At 43.5% G+C, this 22,325-nt stretch overlaps 1 protein-coding gene across 3 annotated transcripts in view; it reads right to left on the bottom strand.

Moving 5' to 3' along the window:
• ITPRID2 (ITPR interacting domain containing 2) overlaps positions 1-22,325 on the bottom strand; it is a 76,826-nt gene that overhangs the window by 11,395 nt on the left and 43,106 nt on the right. For all 3 annotated transcript variants that reach the window (XM_081313882.1, XM_081313884.1, XM_081313883.1), the window contains 5 exons: positions 20,470-20,542; positions 14,392-14,483; positions 9,635-10,831; positions 6,500-6,577; positions 3,040-3,167 (listed from right to left, as the gene is read on the bottom strand). In XM_081313882.1, coding sequence (XP_081170008.1) covers positions 3,040-3,167; positions 6,500-6,577; positions 9,635-10,831; positions 14,392-14,483; positions 20,470-20,542 — 1,568 coding nt within the window. The remainder of the gene's footprint in view (positions 1-3,039; positions 3,168-6,499; positions 6,578-9,634; positions 10,832-14,391; positions 14,484-20,469; positions 20,543-22,325) is intronic.

The following is a 22,325-nucleotide window of genomic DNA, read 5'->3' as shown; positions in this document are numbered from 1 at the left end:
TTCCGTGGATCAAAAAGAGTTTTCTCACTGAACGGACCGTAAGAAACAGAAATACTGACAATCACCTGAAACAGGTGAGGAACCTACTAACCATGTCAATCCAGGGACATGGAAGATTATGTAGACATTCATAGGAAGAGATCCGTGAAAAGAGCAGGAGTAAACTCAAATGGTTTCATCTACCTTACTCTAACAGACTTGAGCTTTTAAATTTGTTTAAACGAGCTAAATTTTTAATGCTCAGTACTGTATTGTTTTTTTTATTTTTATTTTTTTTTAAATTCCATTTATATCCCGCCCTTCTCCGAAGACTCAGGGCGGCTTACAAGCTTAGCAGTAGCCTTCATTCTATGTATATGCCTGCTTATTAGGGCTTTCACACACACCCCAAGTGGCATTATTACAAAGTCAGCTTAATTGCCCCCAACAATCTGGGTCCTCATTTTACCTACCTCGGAAGGATGGAAGGCTGAGTCAACCTTGAGCCTGGTGGGATGTGAACCTGCACTAATTGCAGGCAGCTGGTGTTACTTAAGGAGGCATTAGCCCACTGCTCCACCAAGGCCCACAGCATGTACAAAGGCATCATTTTCTACAGAACAGAGATCCAGAATTATTTTCATAATGCACTGTGCAAGGTGAAGGTAATCGTGACCATGTAATGCCTCCAAAAAATCTTAAATTAGAAGACCATCACTAGCATTTCTCCCTATCCAGGTGATTGCACCGAAAAAGGATAAAATGCTGATAAGAGGAAATGATGGTGTAAAGTGGATGAGGCCCCATCAAGGACACAGAGATATGTCCAAGATTCTTTTTGTTTCATGGAGTGTTTTTTAGAAGGATTTTTTTTGCTTATTAAGCCTTACATTTAGGGCTTATGCTACATCTGTATAAAAGGTATGATGCCAATTCTGAGTTATTATGTCAGAGAGGGATTCAGGTTTTGTAAAACAGAATTCAGGGTAAAATGATATTTATCATGGTAGGTTAAACAATCCACAGGAAATGATATTAAGGCAAGGGCTTAAGAAACTTAAAGAAAGAACATGATTTTCAGAAAGTGTTTGAAGTGGATGTAATTTAAGTAAGAGGAATAGTACATTACAGACACAAGGAAGAGAGCTAACCATAAGTTGTGTCCATAAAGGAATGTGCCGGATTAAGCAATAGTATAGATGTAATTTGGTGCACAATCCAGGCAACATTTTCAACCCGTCAGGGGACAACTTCTGCAGAAAAAAATGGATTTGATATTTGAAATTTTGAAGGGTTTCAATGCATAACGGGGCCAACTTGGTAGACCTCACAAAAGCTAAATTAAAAAGGGCTAACTTAAGAAGGAATGCTCAAGTAGCCATGAAACATTTTTAATATATTGCTATGCTTTCCTCCTAGAACATTTTGTGAATAAAAAGGAGTGACTCAGATTAAATTAATAACTAGCCCCCAAAAGCAGATAGCCTTGGGATCACTGTTTCCCAGCTAAATGTACTTCGCAGGTACTAATGTAATGTAATGTAATGTAATGTTAATATAATATAATAAATATAATATAATATAATATAATATAATATAATATAATATAATATAATATAATATAATATAATATAATAATGTAATATAATATAATATAATATAATATAATATAATATAATATAATATAATATAATAATATAATATAATATAATATAATATAATATAATATAATATAATAATATAATAAATATAATATAATATAATAAATATAATAAATATAATAATAATAATATAATAATATAATATAATATAATATAATTAATATAATATAATATAATATAATATAATATAATATAATATAATATAATATAATATAATATAATATAATATAATATAATATAATATAATATAATATAATATAATATAATATAATATAATATAATGGTATGTATGAGAACTTGGGGAAGGGACATGGTGGCTGAGTGGGTTAGGACACTAAGCTTGTTGATCAGAAGGTCGGCAGTTTGGCAGGTCAAATCCCGAGTGCCACGTAACAGAGTGAGCGCCTGTTACTTGTCCCAGCTTCTGCCAACCTAGCAGTTCGAAAGCACGTAAAAATGCAAGTTGAAAAATAGGGACCACTACGGTGGGAAGGTAACAGCGTTCCGTGCGCCTTTGGCATCTAGTCATGCTGGCCACATGACCACAGAGATGTCCTCGGACAAACGCTGGCTCTTCGGCTTTGAAACAGAGGTGAGCACCGGCCCCTAGAGTTGGAAACGACTAGCATGCATGTGCGGGGGAACCTTTACCTTTGAGAACTTGGAAGGGCAGAATCTTAAAAATTGTACAAAAGGTTAAGTCTCTCTTAAGCTGAAGTCAACTCTTGGTGACTTCCTAAACATGTCCAGGAATTTTTCTTGGTAAAAAAATGAAAGTGATTGGCCATTGCCTTTTTTTCTACAAGCCTTTTTTAATTTTTTTTTTAAATCTTTGTCTAGTTTACAGCCAGGAATTTATGTGGCTTCATTTTTCCAGTCAAGATTGATTATAAGTATGTTAAAAAATATAGCTGCACGACTACTATACATACTATCCAACCCAGTATGGATATAAAAAGGTTTCTCACAAGATTGGGATCCTTCTTGATGGAAATATCAAAATCCAAAAGACTAGGAACTTGAAGTAATGAATGAATAATCAAGAGAGAAAGAAACTTACCAAGAAAGGAGATCATAGTAAAGGACAAAAAGTTGATCCAGTCAGAATGAGCAGGAGAAAGATGGCGGGAAAAGAAAATGCAGGGTGAGAATAGTTGCTGCAATTTGACATCAGTGGTGATCGCAAAAAGTTGTTTTAGCAACAAAAGCAGAACACTGTATGAGCAGAGGGCGAGCAGTGAGACTTTTACTTTGTTTAGATGGGCAACAAGAAGGAGATTAATTCAAGATTGCACACCTAGAAGGGAAAAGAAAGTGCTCAGAGAAAGTAATGAATGGGAGGATTTTAGTAAGTAAGAAAGTAGAAAGAATTCTTTATTGACACAAGTGCCACAGTTACCTCTCTTCTTCGGTCATGTGTTGATAAACAGCAGTCTGCTGGCGCAACATGGCCAATTCTAAATCCATCATTTGAGTTCTAAAGAGGTTTAGGTTCCTTCTCACCACTTGAAGATCTTGGAAAGTGTTCTAGAAAAAAAGACCCAAACACACACTTGAGCTCCAGTTTGAAAGACAATATCCCGGCAACATATTCTCCTGGGACATTTAATTAAGACTGCCGGGGGGGTGGGGGGGGAGGAGATGTAAGAAAAACTGAAAATCCTGCTTTGTAAGCTGACATTCTTTTCCCCCAGCACCTGCTAAAGAATTCTTCATTCCAGAAAAAAAAACTCAGAAAGAAAAAGATGAAAATAACCTCAGTGCAGTATTCCTGATTCAACAATGGTAATTAGGATCAGAATATTGGTCATTAGGCAATAGAGTTGCAAAGTGGGTTGTCATGTGACCGGCTCACTTAGCCATGGAAACCTTAGCAGTCTCCACTGCCTTCCTTGAGGACCTCCTCACAAGACTGCAACTTGAGACTTATTGCTGGGGAAGCCAGCAGGAAATCGCAAGTCCAGAGCAGTTTGCAAGCAGGCCAGTGGGGTGGTGAGTGTAATGGAGTGTGACTGAGCAGGGGTGGGGGTAGCACCGTGCAAGCATGGCTAGACAGGCAGACAGTGTGGAATGTGGGCAAGGAGGCCCACAAGTCTTACCCGAGAGACTTGTTATCTTACCTACCGCCTTCCCATTGATTTTGCTTGTGGGAAGCTGGCAGGGAAGGTCACAAAGGGCAATCGCGTGATTACGGGACATTGCAACTAATATAAGTGTGAGCCAGTTGCCAAGTTGCCCATATCAAGATCATGTACCCTTAGGGATGCTGGGATGGCTGGAACTTTGAGGACCTGTCGCACGTACCACTTGCTTCCGCACCACTGCAACTTTAAATGGTTGCTGAATGAGTAGTGCTTAAGCAGGGATTACTTACCGTATATACTTGAGTATAAGCCGAATTTTTCAGCCCACTTTTTGGGCTGAAAAATTCCACTTCGGCTTATACTCCAGTCAACAAAAAAAACTTACCGAGGACTTGTGCGCGGCCGAGGCTTTGGTGCTTCCGGGATCGCCCGCACCTCTCCCAAGCCACCGCCGTCCGAGACCTGCCGAAGTTTGGGGAGGTTTGGGGAGGTGCGCGCGCACCTCCCCAAACTCCGCGCCTTGCCTGCCTGCTTCTTTCCGCAGCGGAAAGAAGCAGGCAGGCAGGGCGCGGAGGAACGGAGACTTGCCGACGTTTGGGGAGGTTTGGGCGCCTCCCCAAACCTCGGCAGGTCTCCGTTCCTCCGCGCAGACCTGCCGACGTTTGGGGAGGTTTGGGCGCCTCCCCAAACCTCCCCAAACGTCGGCAGGTCTCCGTTCCTCCTGCCGACCTTTGGGGAGGTTTGGGCGCCTCCCCAAACCTCGGCAGGTCTCCGTTCCTCCTGCCGACCTTTGGGGAGGTTTGGGCGCCTCCCCAAACCTCGGCAGGTCTCCGTTCCTCCTGCCGACCTTTGGGGAGGTTTGGGCGCCTCCCCAAACCTCCCCAGGTCTCCGTTCCTCCTGCCGACCTTTGGGGAGGTTTGGGCGCCTCCCCAAACCTCGGCAGGTCTCCGTTCCTCCTGCCGACCTTTGGGGAGGTTTGGGCGCCTCCCCAAACCTCCCCAAACCTCGGCAGGTCTCCGTTCCTCCGCGCAGACCTGCCGACCTTTGGGGAGGTTTGGGCGCCTCCCCAAACGTCCCCAAACCTCGGCAGGTCTCCGTTCCTGTTTGGGGAGGTTTGGGCGCCTCCCCAAACCTCCCCAAACCTCGGCAGGTCTCCGTTCCTCCGCGCAGACCTGCCGACCTTTAGGGAGGTTTGGGCGCCTCCCCAAACGTCCCCAAACCTCGGCAGGTCTCCGTTCTTCCTGCCGACCTTTGGGGAGGTTTGGGCGCCTCCCCAAACCTCCCCAAACGTCGGCAGGTCTGCGCGGAGGAACGGAGACCTGCCGAGGTTTGGGGAGGTTTGGGGAGGCGCCCAAACCTCCCCAAACAGGAACGGAGACCTGCCGAGGTTTGGGGAGGTTTGGGGAGGCGCCCAAACCTCCCCAAAGGTCGGCAGGTCTGCGCGGAGGAACGGAGACCTGCCGAGGTTTGGGGAGGCGCCCAAACCTCCCCAAACAGGAACGGAGACCTGCCGAGGTTTGGGGAGGTTTGGGGAGGCGCCCAAACCTCCCCAAACGTCGGCAGGTCTGCGCGGAGGAACGGAGACCTGCCGAGGTTTGGGGAGGTTTGGGGAGGCGCCCAAACCTCCCCAAACAGGAACGGAGACCTGCCGAGGTTTGGGGACGTTTGGGGAGGCGCCCAAACCTCCCCAAAGGTCGGCAGGTCTGCGCGGAGGAACGGAGACCTGCCGAGGTTTGGGGAGGCGCCCAAACCTCCCCAAAGGTCGGCAGGAGGAACGGAGACTTGCCGAGGTTTGGGGAGGTTTGGGGAGGCGCCCAAACCTCCCCAAAGGTCGGCAGGAGGAACGGAGACCTGCCGAGGTTTGGGGAGGTTTGGGGAGGCGCCCAAACCTCCCCAAAGGTCGGCAGGAGGAACGGAGACCTGCCGAGGTTTGGGGAGGTTTGGGGAGGCGCCCAAACCTCCCCAAACGTCGGCAGGTCTGCGCGGAGGAACGGAGACCTGCCGAGGTTTGGGGAGGTTTGGGGAGGCGCCCAAACCTCCCCAAACAGGAACGGAGACCTGCCGAGGTTTGGGGACGTTTGGGGAGGCGCCCAAACCTCCCCAAAGGTCGGCAGGTCTGCGCGGAGGAACGGAGACCTGCCGAGGTTTGGGGAGGCGCCCAAACCTCCCCAAAGGTCGGCAGGAGGAACGGAGACTTGCCGAGGTTTGGGGAGGTTTGGGGAGGCGCCCAAACCTCCCCAAAGGTCGGCAGGAGGAACGGAGACCTGCCGAGGTTTGGGGAGGTTTGGGGAGGCGCCCAAACCTCCCCAAAGGTCGGCAGGAGGAACGGAGACCTGCCGACGTTTGGGGAGGTTTGGGGAGGCGCCCAAACCTCCCCAAAGGTCGGCAGGAGGAACGGAGACCTGCCGACGAGCCGCGGCCACACAGGGTATTCCTGTGTATTCAGGCTTGCAGAACGGCGGATCGGCTTATACTCGAGTCAATAACTTTTTCCAGTTTTGGGGGGTGAAATTGGGGGTCTCGGCTTATACTCGAGTCGGCTTATACTCAAGTATATACGGTATATGAAAAGGTACAACCAATACACATAGCAATCCATTTTTCTTTTTTGAGAAGGAAGGCAACAGCCAGCTAAAATTCATCACAAAAAGGCTTCATTGATATACACTCAAAGTACATACACACAGATAACGTGAACACCCTGGACATGGCATCTTTATATCTGCTTCCTAAGCTTGTCTATTATGGATGAAAGGAAGAAAAGTGCCATTTACTTCATAGAGAGGTAGAATGGACGATCTCTGAGTACTGTAAGAAGCTCCAGTGAAGTCATGAGTTCTCATCATAGTGTTCTAGGGAGAAGAAAAACAAACGTACACCTGTCAGATAATTTTAACCCCCAGAGGCAACCTAGCAGTCAAGCCCTGACACAGCAGACAATGTGAGAATTGAGTCATGGACTTACAGAACGAGAGCTGGGCCTTGCACCTTGTGCTTTTCTAGAACCCAACTTGATGGCTGAATTCCACTGGTAATTATGTGGTGAAGCAAGAACAGATTTTTGATCCTCGGCCTCCAATCTAGGCCCGTCCCTCAGAACATTCCTTCTCTGTTTGCAGATGGGAGATTACCCTTCAGATTGGCTCTGCCTCTACTGCAGAATCTTAGACTTCTAAAGAATGTGGTGACACGTGCAAGGAAGTTCTAGCACGTGGAAATATAGACAAGCAGCAGTCCCTCACTTGAATTGATGCAATTTCACAGGTAGCTGTGGGGTTTTTCAACTAAGCAAAGGAATAGCTCTAGATCTAAAACCCGTCTCCACCCTTTCCATTCTTCTCTAAATAGCAACAAACACCACCCATGGAGTTATTTATCTGTGAAATAGGTTACACACAGACACTCCCCTAGGGTTGTTTAAACGTGGCTAGGCCAGTTATACCCTGGGGCTTTATGAATAAAAGATTTCAAGGAAAAACATTACATTCCATAAAGAGAATGAAAAAGCAATTTCACATTTAGTCAATGGATTTCACAATAAAAGGTAAAGGTAAAGGTTCCCCTGCACATGCGTGCTAGTCGTTTCCGACTCTAGGGGCCGGTGCTCATCTCCGTTTCAAAGCCGAAGAGCCAGCGCTTGTCCGAGGACGTCTCCGTGGTCATGTGGCCGGCATGACTAGACGCCAAAGGCGCACGGAACGCTGTTACCTTCCCACCGGAGCGGTCCCTATTTTTCTACTTGCATTTTTACGTGCTTTCGAACTGCTAGGTTGGCAGAAGCTGGGACAAGTAACAGGCGCTCACTCTGCTACGCGGCACTCGGGATTCGACCCGCCAAACTGCCGACCTTCTGATCGACAAGCTCAGCATCCTAACCCACTGAGCCACCCCTGGATTTCACAATACAACTGGTCAACTCTATTCACTTTCTGCTTGACAATCCATGGGGGGGGGGAAATGCCTCTTCAGTTCCATTATATGTAAAACGAGAGATTTTATATTCAAAAGTATGTTCAAAAAGGTTCAATCTCTCCAACACTTCCCTCCCAAACATAAGCCTTTGGCAACCATCCTGCAACATGACGAGAGATATTATGTGACATATATTAACTACAAATAGAGAAAAATGTTACCATTCTTCGTGGAAGGAGGTTGCTAAAGGAAGGCTGCCATACTAAATGATAATGTATTAGTCAGAGAAGTAAAATACAATATCCAAAATGTTCCGGTTAGTTGTCATTACAAAACATGGGCCACCATCCCAGAATTACCACATCTGCCCCATTTTTTCAGCTTCACGAATGCTGTGTAGAAATTTGCATGGCATATATTGCCCCGTGCTATGTTTCATCCTCTTTAATGTACTTGCTGCATGCTTTTTCTCCAAGGAGAAAAAAAATAAAATAAAAAGTTCAGATTCATGCTTCTTAAAGAATTTGACTTTTAAAATATATTTTAACTTTAATTTGCATACGTAAGAGGCAGCGTAAACCAGTGGGAAAAGGTGTTTTCTACAGATCTGGGTGTTCAAATTTTAGTTTAGTGCAGGGGTCGGCAACCTAAAAAAGAAAAAGAGCCACTGGGAACCGGTTCCATCACAAATTAAAAAAAGAGGGAGCCGCGTGCGTGTGTCCATGCACGCGCATGCGCAAAAAGGTTTTTTTGCGCATGCGCGGACGCACGCGGCTGCCATTTTTTTAAAAATGAGATGGAACCGGTTCCCGGTTGCCCGATGGCGACGGCCCGTCTGCAAAGCTGCCGCTTTCGGCAGCTTTGCAGACGGGCCGTGGCAGCTTCCTCAAAGAGCGGCGCCCCTGCCCATTCCGAGAGGTGCGCGCGCACCTCTCCGAACGACCGGAGGTGCGCGCGTATCTCCGCGCGAATGGGCAGCGGTGCCGCTCTTTCAGGAAGCCCGCCGCGACCCGTCTGTCAAGCTGCCGAAAGCGGCAGCTTAGCAGACGGGCCGCGGCAGCTTCCTCAAAGAGCGGCGCCCCTGCCCATTCCGAGAGGTGCGCGCGCACCTCTCCGAACGACCGGAGTTGCGCGCGCACCTCCCCAAACCTTTGGGGAGGTGCGCGCGTACCTCCGTGCGAAGGGGCAGCGGCGCCGCTCTTTGAGGAAGCTTTCGGCAGCTTCACAGACGGGCCGCGGCGGGCTTCCTGAAAGAGCGGCACCGCTGCCCATTCGCGCGGAGGTACGCGCGCACCTCCTGTCGTTCGGAGAGGTGCGCGCGCACCTCTCGGAATGGGCAGGGGCGCCGCTCTTTGAGGAAGCTGCCGCGGCCCGTCTGCTAAGCTGCCGCTTTCGGCAGCTTCACAGATGGGCCGCGGCAGCTTCCTCAAAGAGCGGCACCGCTGCCCGTTTGGGGAGGTGCGCGCGCACCTCCGCCCATTCGGGGAGGTGCGCGTGCACCTCTCCAAACGGGCGGTGCCACTCTCCATTTGGAGAGGTGCGCGCGCACCACTGCCCGTTGGAAGAGGTGCGCGCGCACCGGGCGGCTGGGAGCCGCAAGAGACGGCTCAAAGAGCCGCATGCGGCTCCGGAGCCGCAGGTTGCCGACCTGTGGTTTAGTGCATCGTTCTTGAGCCAAAAACTTTTCGTCTTAGCATCACTATAATTGACATAGGAAAGCTCTGCTTAACATTCCTTTGATCTCAAAGATTACGCATCTAAGTAAGAAAATAATGGCGCCATGTTCCCTTTCCCCTTGGTCCTGTCAGCCCTAAGCCATTAATATGCTTTACCCTATTTCACCTTCTAAGCTACAGAAATTTACGTTATGTTGGGCAACTTTTCCTATCACCCCCAATGATCCACCCCATACGTTGGGGAAGATGGGACACTGCAATACAGCAGATATGGATGCTTCTAGAACAGAGAAGGGCTGGATTATAGCAACTGTCCCTTACCTGTGAAAGGTTTTGCAAGGAGTTTCTGATTTCATGCAAGACTCGTCTCAGTTGCATTTCAACAGTGGAGGGGGAGTTTATGGAAGGAAACCGGTGGGGATGTCCAACGTGCCTCAACATATGAGGGCAGCCAAAAGGGGAGGGCAATCCCCCACAGGAAGAGCCAGGGGTGCTTGGGATGCTGTGTGTACTACATGTCCTCATGTGGCCCTGGAAGTGCAGGTCTGGAACGTCAGAGTGGAGAGAGTGCAAAGAGCACGACGACTGAGACATGCACGGTGGGAGGTGCAAAGGGCAGCTTTGAATTCTGCTACGAGCAAAGTCATCCGGCCCCTTGTTTCCAGCGGGCTGGGAAGGTTCCTTCCTCACGGGTGATGGAGCAATGTGGAGGGTAGATTTACACAAAGGAGTAGAGTTCTTGTCAAGGTCTCCCAAGGACGTTTCTTCCGGGGTATTCTCTTTCCCAGGATCATCTTCTCTGTCGTACTTGTATGTGAAAGAAGGAGGGCCGCACACCATTTTCTTGCCTGGGTTTAGCTGGAGATTGACCGAGGAGACAACTCGCACCGGGCTGAGAAGTGTGGTTGGGAGGGACTGGGAGCGTCTCAGAGGATAACCCAGTTCTGGGACCTGATGCCTGTTCTTAAAAAGAAGGTCTTTTGATTTGAGCAGGGGGCGACCTGTTCTGGGACCGGAAGACGCACTGTCCTTTTTCTGGGCTCTTTGTAAAGCAACGTTAACCCGCTCCACAGAAGAAGGCGAGGAACAGCTACTTTCTAAAGATGATAGCGATCTGAGAACATGGTGAGTCTTATAGGCAGGGAACTCGCACTCGCTGCTCTGATCCACATCACTCTCTTCGCTGCTTTCATCCAATGCTTTGGATTCTGCTTCACGGACGGAAGAAACTTCATGCCTTCTTTCTAAGCCAGCTCTCTCCAACTCTTCCTTTTTGCCACTTGAAGAGAGTCCACTGTGACGTTCCAACACGTCCTGGCCTCCGACACCCACCTCAGATGCCACCTCTTTCCCCTGTTGCTTCCCTTCCAAGAGGAGGAAATTCTCCTCATCAAGCTCGCTGAAAGAGCACTCCGGCTCTGCAACTGGCGTCTTGAGTTCTTCGCTGTAGGATTTCACAGTGTTCTCACTGTCACAGCTATCGGCGCTGCTTCCCATGGCTTGCAGCGAGTCGTGCCCCTGAGGAGAGAACACGTGAGAGACAGGGTGGTGTGAGGGAAAGGAGGATGAATAACGTCGTAATAGAAAACGGAACACTCGCCTTTTTCCTCAACATGAAAAAGGTGGTTCTACCACAACCACAGCATACCTGGTTAAACAAGGCCATTCTATTTCAAGATTAATTTGTTCACTGGGATTCTTTTTTTTAAAAAAAAAAACTTTCTCCAGGCAGCTGCTTACACATTCGGCTGCCTCTGACAATTTCACAGAAACTCAGGGAAGGCAGTTCTTTAAACCTCCATGGGCCAAGCTTTCCTTGCTCAAGACAAGTTATTTCTCCATCTCAAGGAATTTTTTTTTTCAGACAGGCGCAACGTGGTACATTTCCGCCTGGACAAATCACTGTTTTGCAACTGCATTCGCAGTGAGGCGATCAGTAGGCCGCGTATAAAATATATAGGTAGTATTTTTTTTAAGGTAATCCTCAACTTACAACAGTTCATTTAGTGATCATTCTGAGTTAGAACGGCCCTGGGAAAAAGTGGCTTTTCTACTTTTCACAGTTACGACCTTTGCAGCATCCCCATGATAATGTGATCAAAATTCAGATGTTTGGGAACTGACTCATATTTATGACGGCTGCAGTGTCCCAGGATCCTGTGGTCAGCTTTTGAGACCTTCTGACAAAATCAATGGGGAAGCCAGATTCACCAGATTAACAACCATGTTAACTGACTTAACAACTGTGGGGCTTCACTTAACAACAGAGGCAAGAAAGGTCGTAAAATGGAGCAAAACTCACGTAACAAATATCTCACTTAACAACAGAAATTTTGGGCAGAATTTTAGGGTCGTAAGTCGAGGACTACCTGTATATTGCTTTTATTTCTCTTGGTTAAATTTCACTAATAACATTTTTTTTTTAAAAAAAACAACTTAAAAAGTATTCCCAATTTTAACTGTAAAAGATATTGGTGGCTATAAAGCTATGAAAATCTGGAAATCATTGTCATAACTTTGATAACTGTTATGGAGACTTGTAAAAAAAAACGAAAAGAAAAAAAAGATCTACTTTTAACCTGAGAAGTCTTGACATTATCTAAAGGGTGGTTGGGAAATTCTAGAGAAGCTCTTAACTTAAGGCACTTAACTTTCCCCACCCTGCTTTATCTCCAATTTCCAAAACTCATTATTTATTTAACCGGCTTTTGACCTTTAAAGTCCCAAGTAGACTGCAACTGAGGGACGGCCCTCTTGCCCTTCTGCTAACTGAGGTTCCCCTCTTTTCTGAGCCTTCTTCTGTCTGTCTGCCTTTACCAATAAAGTCTGGCAGGCAGGAGTTAATTGTCTTTGAATACAGAGGACCTCCACCCTTCCCCTTTGTGTCCTCAGCACTGCACGGGAGTTATACAACCTCCCAATCCAAAGAAGAACTGGGTACATGGAGTCCCCGAAGCTCTGCAGTCTGGGTTTTTGCCCACACGTCTTTGTTTGTTGTCCTCCTGGCTTCTTTATTAGGCATCAGGCAGAGCCATTATTTATGCCATGGACTCCAGGGAAGCAGGAAACCAAGCGCACACTTAAGACAAAGAAGTAACAGTCAGGAAGTAGGACACACAGACCCTGCAGCCCTAAATACATCTACGGAATGGGAGGGAGTAAAAGAGAAACATTAGTCCAAAGAGATAGCGGTGTTTCGCTCTTTCTCTCTCTCCCCCCCCCTTTCTTTCAACCTTGCATGACTGCGGTGGAATGGGAAGTTCTCTCTGAATATAGATAGTCAAGGGAACAAGCCAAAAGCAAGAGAAGTAAACCCACATTTTTTTTTTAAATTCCATTTATATCCCGCCCTTCTCCGAAGACTCAGGGCGGCTTACAAGCTTAGCAGTAGCCTTCATTCTATGTATATGCCTGCTTGTTAGGGCTTTCATACAAACCCCAAGCGGCATTATTACAAAGTCAGCTTATTGCCCCCAACAATCTGGGTCCTCATTTTACCTACCTCGGAAGGATGGAAGGCTGAGTCAACCTTGAGCCTGGTGGGACTCGAACCTGCACTAATTGCAGGCAGCTGGTGTTACTTAAGGAGGCATTAGCCCACTGCTCCACCAAGGCTCTTTTAAAAAATTTAAAAAACACGTATACTTCCTATTTTTTTGTTATTGTGTTTCTGATTTTGACAGCGATGTCAAAGTAGTGAATTTAGTAGATCTGATGTCTGAGTAAACTCATTCATAATTACACCACACAATTCCTTTTTTTAAAAAAAGTATTTAGGTCCTTTTTATAAATCTGTTGTTCGGTCTCACAGCCTCTTTAGAAATCTGTCTTTACCCTGGGGCAAAGTAGGGACTCTTTTAAGAAAAATCCTTTCCACACTACTCCAACGAATTCTTTCTCTAAAGCAGAAAAACACTGGCATAGAAAAAAAAGTGCAACTTAATTATAATTTTCACCCTTCCTTTCGATTTATCCTGACACTGACTTGATCCCCTTTTGTTTATCCTGAGCAATGGGGGCCTGCTTTGTGACAGAAATGTTTGGGCTCAAAGGAAGGCTTTTGCATAGGATTAGAAGCAGGTCCGTACACTCTGTTGGCGTCACTGCTCTAAAGCAGGTGTGTCCAACCTGCAGCCCACATCTGGCCCTGGGCAGTTAGTAATGCAGCCCCACAAGATAATAAAAAATATTAAAACTAAAGGAAGCTTGTTATTTCTATCCATTTACTACTATATATATTTTATACGTGGCCCAGGCAAGACAAAATGTTGGGCAACCGTGCTCTAAAGTGATATATTGGCTTGCTTCAGTTTGACTTGGTATAAAATGGGTTTCCGCTGGAGCATCTCCAAACTTAATGGGTCATAAAGTGAGTCAACTACCAAGAATTGCAGGTCATAATGCTTCTGTTCTGTATTTCACCAAGCAAAATACAAGAGTATGGAAAATGGGTAGAAAGCAGGATGTTGTTGATTCCGATTTATGTGGCAGGTATTCAGCAGAAACATAGCCCTCTTGGTAGCAGCCTCAGGGTCACTCAGCGCTCTTTCCCAAAGAAGTTTACAAAGCCATAGCATAAGGTTCGAGAAAAGAAGCTGGCATTTCCAGAAATATGTGGCTGATTAAGCTAAACTTTTTAAAGACTCTTCCCTATTCAGTGCTATAGGCCAGAGGTGCCCCAACCTTGGCCACTTTATGACTTGTGGACATGCCGGCTGAGGAATTCTGGGAGTTGAAGTCCACAAGTCATAAAGTGGCCAAGGTTGGGGACCCCTGCTGTACACTTGCGAGTACTGCATTTTTATACTGCTGCTGGTATTGTACCTGGAGACTGAGGATTACATCTTGCAATCACAGTGGGAAAGAACTAAGAAATAGCAGCTCTTGTAGCTAGAAGATTGCGTTGCAGTTCAATCCAACCATCCAGGTACAAAAGAGACGTCCTGCTACTGAGTTAGATTCCTAGAAAACAAGACCTTTCCCCCGTTTCCTCTAGGAATGCCAGAGGGTCCCCTTGCTCGCGCTGCAGACTGCTTAGAATGGGAAAAGTAGAAATGAAGCAATCCCAAGAAATTTACCTGCAGTTGATTGAGCAAAAAGCAGTCAGTGGAAGAATCTTCTGCAAAGCCGCTGCTGTCAGAATGCTGACTTGCTGATCGTAAGAGCTGATCTATTAGTGGGGGTGAGGGGAACGGGAAGACAGAGAAATGTTAAATGCTCAGCAAATCCTCCATCTTGTAAACAATTCTCCATTTAGCTGGCAAGAAGACACATGCATGCATTTATTCATTCAGCTGAGAGCCCTGACCTACCAACCCAAAAGCCGGCTCTCGTTCTCGGCTTCCAGACAAAGTCTAATTGTTTCTCTGGCTCTGTTCAGCCCTTAATTGGGCCTTTAGATGGTTAATTTCTTTCTTTACATTATATGATGACACTTTATTCTGAGGAGCTGGGGCCACCCTTCATTTTATTCTCAAGACAAAATTCTGGAGTGAACAGTACTGAGTATTATGTAACCTAAAAGGAGCTAATGAAATTCTCTGGTTACGACTGGACTTTGAACCTAGTGTTCTAAATTCACCATTGACATATTAATTAATGAAACGTCATCCCCCCCCCAGAAGTTAGACTTGCTCCAATCCTGATTTTTTTTTTGCAAGTTACTAAAAACTTGGCTTTGCCATGAAGTCTAGGATCCCGATAGCATGGGTGAGCCTTTTTCATGACTAAATGAGTATTTATAAGCATTCTTATCTGCTTTTATTTCATTTTTTGTTGGGTGCAAGAAATCAGGAAGCAAGGGGGTTCAAACGACTTATAGGTTTATTGTATGCTAAAGCTCTCCAAAAGAATCTGAACTACTAATGGTCAAAGCAAATTGGCGGAAGGGACTAGAGACTGATGACACATTTGATCCCTCCCTTGGGCTCAATCTGATCATCACCTGCATGTTTATTATTTTTAATTCTGGTTGGAGATTTTTTTTATTGTTTTTTATTCTATTTTAATTGAGAATTACCTAGTCATGTACAGTATATGAGATGGGATGCTTATAAATGTACTAAATAATTAAATATCAACTGCACAGGCTACATTTTTAATTGTTTTTAATTTTTGCTTCAGTGGTATACTGTATGCTGTCTCCAGAATATGGATATAAATATAGATATTGCATCTGAATGAATGAATGAATGAATAAGATACTGTATCTCAATGTTTTAAGTATTTTTGAACTTTTGAGTATTTTTTAACTTAAAAAAAGTAGAAGTCTATTTTGATTTTTTGTTTAAAGAGACATTCAAGTCATGTACTTTTCTGAGGATAAATAAGTGACACACCTCTTGTACAGAGCCGCAACCAAAGAAGAGACTTATTGTTCAGCTAGCATTGAAGCAGGCTAAGCTTACAACTGGACAGAACCTATGGTACTATATCTCCTTCAAGCCAACCCAAGCATGGCTTAGCATGCTATATGCTGCAGCTTCACCCACAGCTTTTCCAGCTGATGCATTTGGGAAAATAGCCCATGTTCTGTGTGAGGCAGACTTTAAAACATTCCAACAGGTCCAGCATATACAAAAAAAAAGCCAGAGAGTGGTGATTTTCAATAACGGGACTTGTATAGACACATTTAAAATGTACAGCTAGAGTAAATACTTTTGATGATCCGAAAACAATCCTCTTTTCGCGCTCCTGGACTATATTGCTTGCAAAAACTATAGAGTTTATAAGGAGTGAATTAATAAGCAGACTGTAGACATTTCTAAACTATCAGCAACTTCAAGTGTTTTACATCCTTAAGATCAAACACAGCTTTTTTAAAAAAATCAGAACAAATAAAGGGGAATTCCAAGTGCTCTATAATCTTCTAGACTAGATCAGGGCAAATTAAAGTCAATTTGTATGTATTGAAAACACATCCTCAGACATTATTAATATGTTGCTTCTAAGTGTAAATAATCAGATTATTTACACAAACACATAGCTGAGAGATGAACAGCAGTTAGTTTTGGGGGAAGACTTCCAAATTTTTCCTCCCTCCTATTAGAAGAATGTTGGCCTTATTTTGTGTGGTTTTAAAATATAACACAGATGGCACTCTTGTAATCAAAATAAATAAAACACGGCAAGGCCCTTTATTGTTTTTTATCGTCAGCTTGCATATCTCTCTCTTCCCCCTCCCCCTCTCTCACCAATGAATTTTCATATTGCAAAAATAACATGCTTGGAATTCCATTTTAAACAAGAAGGGTGCTCAGGAGACTGTCCAAACACAGACTACTACTGCATTGTCACAGCAGTAATGCTCCAGAAACAATGGTCATGGATCATTTACATTGAAGAGCTGCTGAAACTGCAGCCATTCTTCACATAATACAAGCGTTTAAAGGGTCCTAAGTGGCCCTTTAAGGTTTGAAGAGCTCAGGATACAATTGGTTGAATCTAGCTTTTCTTTCTGCCTTTGGCAGCATCCCACAAATGGAATTTACTACTGGCAGCAAAAAGGGAGAGTTGAAGAGGCGATTTTACCCAGAATAGCAGATGTTTAGGGTTTAGGAGGTGGGCTGGGGAGAATTTCATGAAAGTTTCCTCCCCTTTTCTACCAGTGGACAGACTCTGCTGAATATGAAGCATGTTTGTGTTTATACTTGTATCTGTCTAGGCATGCATGCCCCCACACAGAAATATATATATATATATATATATATATATATATATATATATATATATATATATATATATATATATATATATATATATATATATATATATATATATATATATATATATATATATATATATATATATATATATATATATATATATATATATATATATATATATATATATATATATATATATATATATATATATATATATATAATGTGCTACCTATATAAATAGAACGTGCTATGCAAATGTGCTTTTCAATAATAGCAGTAATGAAGCAAATGTTAAGTGGAAGGAATCAATAACCAATCTCATTCCACTCTGTGCTAAAGCATGCCCTTGCAATTCTAATGAATATGTTATGATCTGAAGATTTCCACCCAGAAAACATCCTACAAAGTTCTTTGAAATGTCCCACCATGCTCACTGCATCCTGATCAATAATAAGGCTTTGTCAGACTGCAATCTTCCTCAGCTGTAAGAACAGCTCTGCCAGATCAGACCAACACACATCATCTTTTTCTTTCTTTCTGAGATCTGCGCCTTAGAAGTATAATGTGGACTTACCCTTCTCCAGCCACTGCTCCTCTGCAACTGGTATTTGGAGATAGGCTGTCCTGTATCCCTAGGTAACACTGAATGTTCAAGACTAGCCCTTAATTAGAACTTCCATGAATTTATCCCCTCCCCTTTTAAAACCATCCAAATTAATGCCCATTGCCACATCCTGTGATAATGAATTCCACAGTTTAATTATGAGCTGTGAGACCTTCTGTTTTAGATTTCCTTCCAGGCAGTTATCTTGAATAGCCCCTGGTTTTACTCTTTTGAGAGAGGGAGAAACTCTCATCTCCTTCCCCACACCGTGCGTGATGTTATATATCTGAATAATTATAATAATAAATAGTAAAAATAAATTCCAGATTTTAAACGAAACTGTCTCAAACATTTTAACCATGATTCAGCCCCTTGATCATTTTGGCTTCCATCCTTCTGTACCATTTCCAGCTGTCATGTCATGTCAACCAATATGCTGTGCAGTATTTTTGTTTATGTAATTTATAAGAAATAACAAAAGCTGAAGACCAGAACGTGGGAAAAATCACTGCATGTATATCTACTATTCAGTAGGATCAACAGTAGAATAGGGAAGGTGTTAGACTAGGAATAGTGAAGTTCTGTTAATAAACGAAGGGCTGTGGAGTAGGGTTGGATAAAACACGTGAGGCTGCTGCAAAAATAAAACATGGGAAAGAAGAAGTCTACAAGCTCAGACCTAAGCTTTTTGGAAGGAAGTGACAAGAAAATAATGATCACGGCCATAACTTCTAATTTAGCTCAAACAAAATGCTAGTAGTCCAGGGTTCTTCGAAATTAAAGGATTTTAGGAAGCCAAACCTTTAAGAGTTGCCACTAGCCAGAATTATGTCCCCGATAATCAAACAAATCCACTCACTATAAAGCAGATCCACCCAGGAATGTTTCTATTCTAAACTGTTAAGATATTTGAATGTTATTTTTTTTCCCTTGCACAGTCAGATATTTATTTTTAAATGTGTATTTGAATTTTGGCAAATGCCAGTAAGGCAAACCTCATGGCCTGCATAAGATGTACCCATTAGGACAGGGGTGTCAAACTGCCAGCCCGCGGGCCGGACACATCATCAGGAAAGCACGCCCACCCCATTGCTGGAAGCTCTGATACATCACGCGACATCACGTGACCTCACGGGTTTGACGTCTGCATTAGGCCATCCATGAATAAAAAAACACAATGGTTTCCTGAATCAACATCTCTTTAACAATATTGAATATTGTGCATACTGAACATTTCAGCAACACTTCTTATTATGGTACATAGCAAATGAGATTTTTTGTTCCAGTCCTGTCTTTCACCAAAGGAAACCCTGTGAGAAAAACATACCTCTACTTGGGTTATGTAATAACAAATACCAATGCTGAACACACAAACGGCAAATTTGTTTCCCATTAATTAAAATTCATTATCTAAAAGGAACATCACATTAACTGTGCTGGAGAACTGAGCTTTTTTTTCTCCCTGAACAATGTGTTACTAAGTTAAGCTGATTATGATGAACGCTTACATAAGAAAGAAACACTATTCATAAAATACACAATGCAAATTAAAAAGCCTGCTGTTAATACAAAGAAATGGAATTGCAAATTCTACGAATTTAACATAAAATGCTAACATATTTTATCTTTATGCCTAGGCTTTTTTAAACAAGGATGCAAGCCAACGGGATAACGCCTATTTTACTGCAACCCCGTTAAATAAGTTGCTGATAGCAGCTGCAGTCTGATCTTTGAACAAAGCTATGAAAAATATATTATTAGTTTAACAAAGAAAATGAAAACAAAGTAGTAGCTTTGGAGGCAAGTCATAAGCAAACAAGATAAAAATAATACATCTGTTGTAAACAGACTTACGAAATAAGCAGTGGAAACAGATTGACAGATAACTAATGAGATACCATCCAAACAAACGCCAAGGATTTTCACACAGGATTTAAACCAAGCCTAAAGAGCTCAAACTCACAGATTTAGTCTGGTAGTAACTGCTTTTTAAATACACTTATAACTAAACTAAGAGTAGATGGTTAGATATGTGTGTGTGTGTAAGCTCCTGAGCCAGGATGTAAACATACATACTGCATTCTCAACTTGCTAACAACAGCCACATTCTGAAGGAAAATTAGAGCTGTTTCATTCTACGTTCAAAGTAAAGTGTGATCTTTGTTGATTCATTTTCCTGATCAAGGAGTGGACAGCTATTTTCTTTGCTACTGCAGTCTAAAACCATTTATTACTCCAAACACAGGACCTTCTTTTCCATTCCACTTTGTTCTCCTATAGTTGAGTAGCAGAGGGATGCAATTAATGTGCACACTCAACAAAGGTAAACACTACATGAGCATCGCTATAAACAGACACTGTATGCCCTGATCTGGAAATAGAAAGTACAGCCCTAGAACAGTCTTACAATGGAGGAAACCTCACCGAACACACTTGAGACTCAACGCTTGCGTCTTAATGCTAATGCGTAGAGCTCCTACGTCTCAATGGCTGAACACAGAAAACTTTTATATCATCAGCACTTGGAGAATAATCAAAAGCTTTTTCGGTTTGGGGTATGTCATTTTAAGGTTCAAAACAATCTTTTCAAATGACAGGTCATCCTTCGCTCATATACATACTGTATATTGCACCATTTCAACTTCTCCACCCAACAACTGGTGAAGGATCAGAAAAGTCAAACCCTTAATTAAGATTACATGTCTGATGCAGCCTCTGTCATTTTAGGATGTGGTTTCACAAGAAGACACTATGATTTTAAATCTAATTAAAGGGCAGACTAGCAGGTTATGGGTGGGCCACTATTTAAAAAGCTTAAAGTACTTGGGCCAAAATTCAGTGGTAAAGATGTTTCAGGAGGAACAAGAGGGGGAAAAAAATCTACTCACCTTTTTTTGTTTTGATTAAAGCCCGCTGACTTGCATTAGAAACGTGTGGAATCTCTCCCTCTGTGCTTTGAATCTGCAGGGAAAAAAATCAGTGCATTTTTAAACCTATGCTTGCAGGCAATAAGCTTTCTAGTGGACATGCATGGTATTTATACCTTGCATAACTGGCTACTTGGCAATTAACAATTCCAAATACAATAAGCTTGGCAAACCAATGGAGTCCATTATTGTTGTTTATTATTAGTGTATCTTTTTCAGACTTCCTGGAGTGATAATGCTGAAGTCGGAACACACAGGAACAATAAAATGTGAAAAAGCTGTGACATCACTAATTTAGGATAAAAGGCTTTTTTAAGAACAATGAGGCAGACCCCCCAAAAAATCAGCGCCATATCCCATGAGGTTTCCCTTTGGAAAACTTTTAGGCAAACAAACACAGAAAGCTCAGTAAGAGGGGTGCGGGGGGAAAAGAAGGTTGTAAGTCTAACTAAAACTCAAGAAAACCGTGATAGCTAGTTTATACATTTCACAAATGTCTTGTTCAGAGGCTATGTTAAAAAAAAAACAGCAAGAAGAGAGGAAAGGAGAAAAATATACGGTATTCAAAATGCTTCCATTCTATCTCCTAAAGAGACTTTCTAACTTTCTTTCCCAATGCTCCACAAAACCTCAAGCCTAAATAAATACTTCTGAAAAAGTAAAAGCTACACGAGACTACTTTGATTTTTAGTTGATGCTGTGTATCTTCTTACCGTTTCAGAATATGGCAGATTTATCATCCAAAGATTACAAATCTAAAACACAATGTCTTACACTGGGAAATACTACAAGGTTCAGTTTGCATGTCCCCCCCCCCTTAGGAAACAACAAAAAGAAACTAGACAGGAAGTTTTTGTTTAAAGACCAAAAAAAAGAGTGTCCATTTTTGGATGTACACCACCATACAACTGATAGAAGCTCTCTGGATTAACTTGTTCCTTATGGAAAAATGATAATCCAATTAGCTTCAAAATATTTTGGATTACCTGGTCCAAAGCTACCAATCCAAGGAAGTAGAGCTATGTTTAACAACAACTGAGAGCTAGGGAATTATGAATGCGCAGAATTTCTATGCTGAAAAGTTGCATTTTCCCTCCTTCCCAAAAAACAAATAAATACCATGAACACACATGGTACAAACACACACCTGACAGGAGCATAAGATGACAAGCTTGCAGCACAAGATGTTGGCTGAAGTCCCATTTATGTACAATGGACTACATTATACATAACCTATTTAGTAAGAAAGAGAAGCAACTGATTCACCACGCAGCCCTCCTCCTCCTGCATAGTGCTGTCCCAGAAGCAGGTGCCATTTTGGGAATGGCAAGGGCCGCTTCATCCTGCAGCAGGACGGTCCTGGGAGTGGCTTGCAATTCTCACAATCTGAGTATTGCAGCCGCTTCCAAAATGGTGCCCACTTCTGAGAAGCAACCACACTGCCTCCATATGGGAAGGCCACGTGGATTAGCTGTTTCTCCTTCCCAAAGGCGATCTTTGGAAGTAGTGTGATGGACCAAGGCACGGGAGGGTGGATGGAAGCCAGAGGGATGGGAAGCAGAACGGGGTGCCTCAGGGGTAGGGGAGGCCCCGGGAAGCCATATGTGAGCTGGGGAAGTGCTGCAGTGCAGGCCTCCTAGTGCTTCCCCCATCTCCTGAGTGGAACTCCGTGATCCACTTAACAATCGCAATGGCGAGAGCAGGGAAATATGGACTCAATTGTGGTCATAAGTCAAGGACCACTTGTACTGCTATTTTCTTTCTCCCTTTGAAGTTCTGCTTGCCCAAGTATCTTCTTTCCCCAAATCCTGGATTCT

The sequence above is a fragment of the Vipera berus genome, assembly GCF_964194415.1.
Source record: "Vipera berus genome assembly, chromosome: 1".
NCBI classification, from domain to species: domain Eukaryota; kingdom Metazoa; phylum Chordata; class Lepidosauria; order Squamata; family Viperidae; genus Vipera; species Vipera berus.
The sequence above is the reverse complement of the archived record's forward strand: the minus strand, read 5'-3'. Positions and strand labels throughout refer to the sequence as shown.